This window comes from Bactrocera latifrons, unplaced genomic scaffold, assembly GCF_001853355.1.
Source record: "Bactrocera latifrons isolate USDA-ARS-PBARC rearing strain unplaced genomic scaffold, ASM185335v1 scaffold_4, whole genome shotgun sequence".
Classification (NCBI taxonomy): Eukaryota; Metazoa; Arthropoda; class Insecta; order Diptera; family Tephritidae; genus Bactrocera; species Bactrocera latifrons.
The window spans coordinates 2,313,594-2,314,973 of NW_017537045.1; the positions used below are offsets into that span (position 1 = coordinate 2,313,594).

The 1,380-nt window shown below is 29.1% G+C and overlaps 1 protein-coding gene across 1 annotated transcript in view; it reads right to left on the reverse strand.

Moving 5' to 3' along the window:
* Positions 1–1,380, reverse strand: part of LOC108972390 (sarcoplasmic calcium-binding protein) — a 14,515-nt gene that overhangs the window by 5,209 nt on the left and 7,926 nt on the right. The window contains exon 2 of the mRNA XM_018938945.1: positions 244–452. Coding sequence (XP_018794490.1) covers positions 244–452 — 209 coding nt within the window. The remainder of the gene's footprint in view (positions 1–243; positions 453–1,380) is intronic.

Genomic DNA, 1,380 nt, shown 5'->3' on the forward strand with positions numbered 1-1,380 from the left:
TGAATTTGAAAATTTATGAATTTAGTGAAGAATTATTTGGAAACGACTTGATGGTTATATTTGTAATTTACAGCCTGTCACTAGTGTTGTTATACTTTATACATGAGTGGTATATATGTATGTATATGTATTTATAACTGAACTTTCTTATTAAATAAATAGATATTTGTAATTTTGTATTCAAGTCACAATAAAAAAAACGAAAATTTTCATTTATCTGTGCTTTCTTCGGAGTTTACTCACCTTTCTTCGTCACGTTTTGATGATGCTACCGTGGACACCCGTTTCTTCGAGCTACTTTTACGCTTGTTTAAATACGAATTGTTCACCCTGGGCTTCAACAGACAATAGCTGCCGTTGCAGACGGGCCTCATAAAACCAGCTGTGGGCAGCGTTGCCGCGTTGATAGCTGTGCAAGTCGAGCGATGCTGTACAAGTGCAACGGTGGAATGCTACAATGAACAAAGTAGAATTAAACTGATTAATTTGTGGAGAAAACGGCGGATGAATAATAGCAATAAGAACAAAGAACTATAATATGCTTGTGAATGAACAAGTGGTTCGATTGGTATAAAGAAAATTGTTTGGTGAGTTGATTAAAGCGCTTGAAATATTTCAAGTTAGATTTAAAAAGTCAACTAACTAGCTTAAATGAGTAAAATTTATGTGTTTGAAGAAATTTCTTATATTAATTTTGCAATAAAATTTTGTTTACAAAGTCGCATAATCTCACTTGCTCTATAAACAGACACATTGTAATCAAATATTATATAACGTAGGCTATATACATAATATATGTATGTAAGATATAATTCGTAAAATGTAAATCGAAAATTGTATTTGCAGTTCAAATACAAGTAAATAAATAGTTTTCACAAGTCACGCCAACTTTGTAAATATTATAACTGTATTGTATTTCAAATTTGACTGCCCTGGTTTGGTGATTATCTAACTAACGTATGTCATTACAATTCACATGAAATGCATCTGCCACAAAGTGAGTATAAAAGTATTTGCTTTCACATACAATTACACACTCAATAACCAATATTTTTTTTATAAAGTGAGGTTATGTCATAATTGCGCCCTTAATTTATGGTTTGTACATATGTATGTGGATCAATGATTAATCAGTGAACACGTGGGCATTACTCAATACTAAGTGAATTTGGAAAGTATACATAGAAACATAAGCGCACACAATTATTTCAACAAATTTAAAGAAAAAATTAACACCTAACCAATTTTTTAGTTAATTTTTTAAATTTAATTAAATAATGTAACTTAATTACCTTATTATATAGTTAAGATATAATAATATTATTTAACTGAGCATAATAATATTACTTTTATTATTATATCAAATTTATAGATAAAATA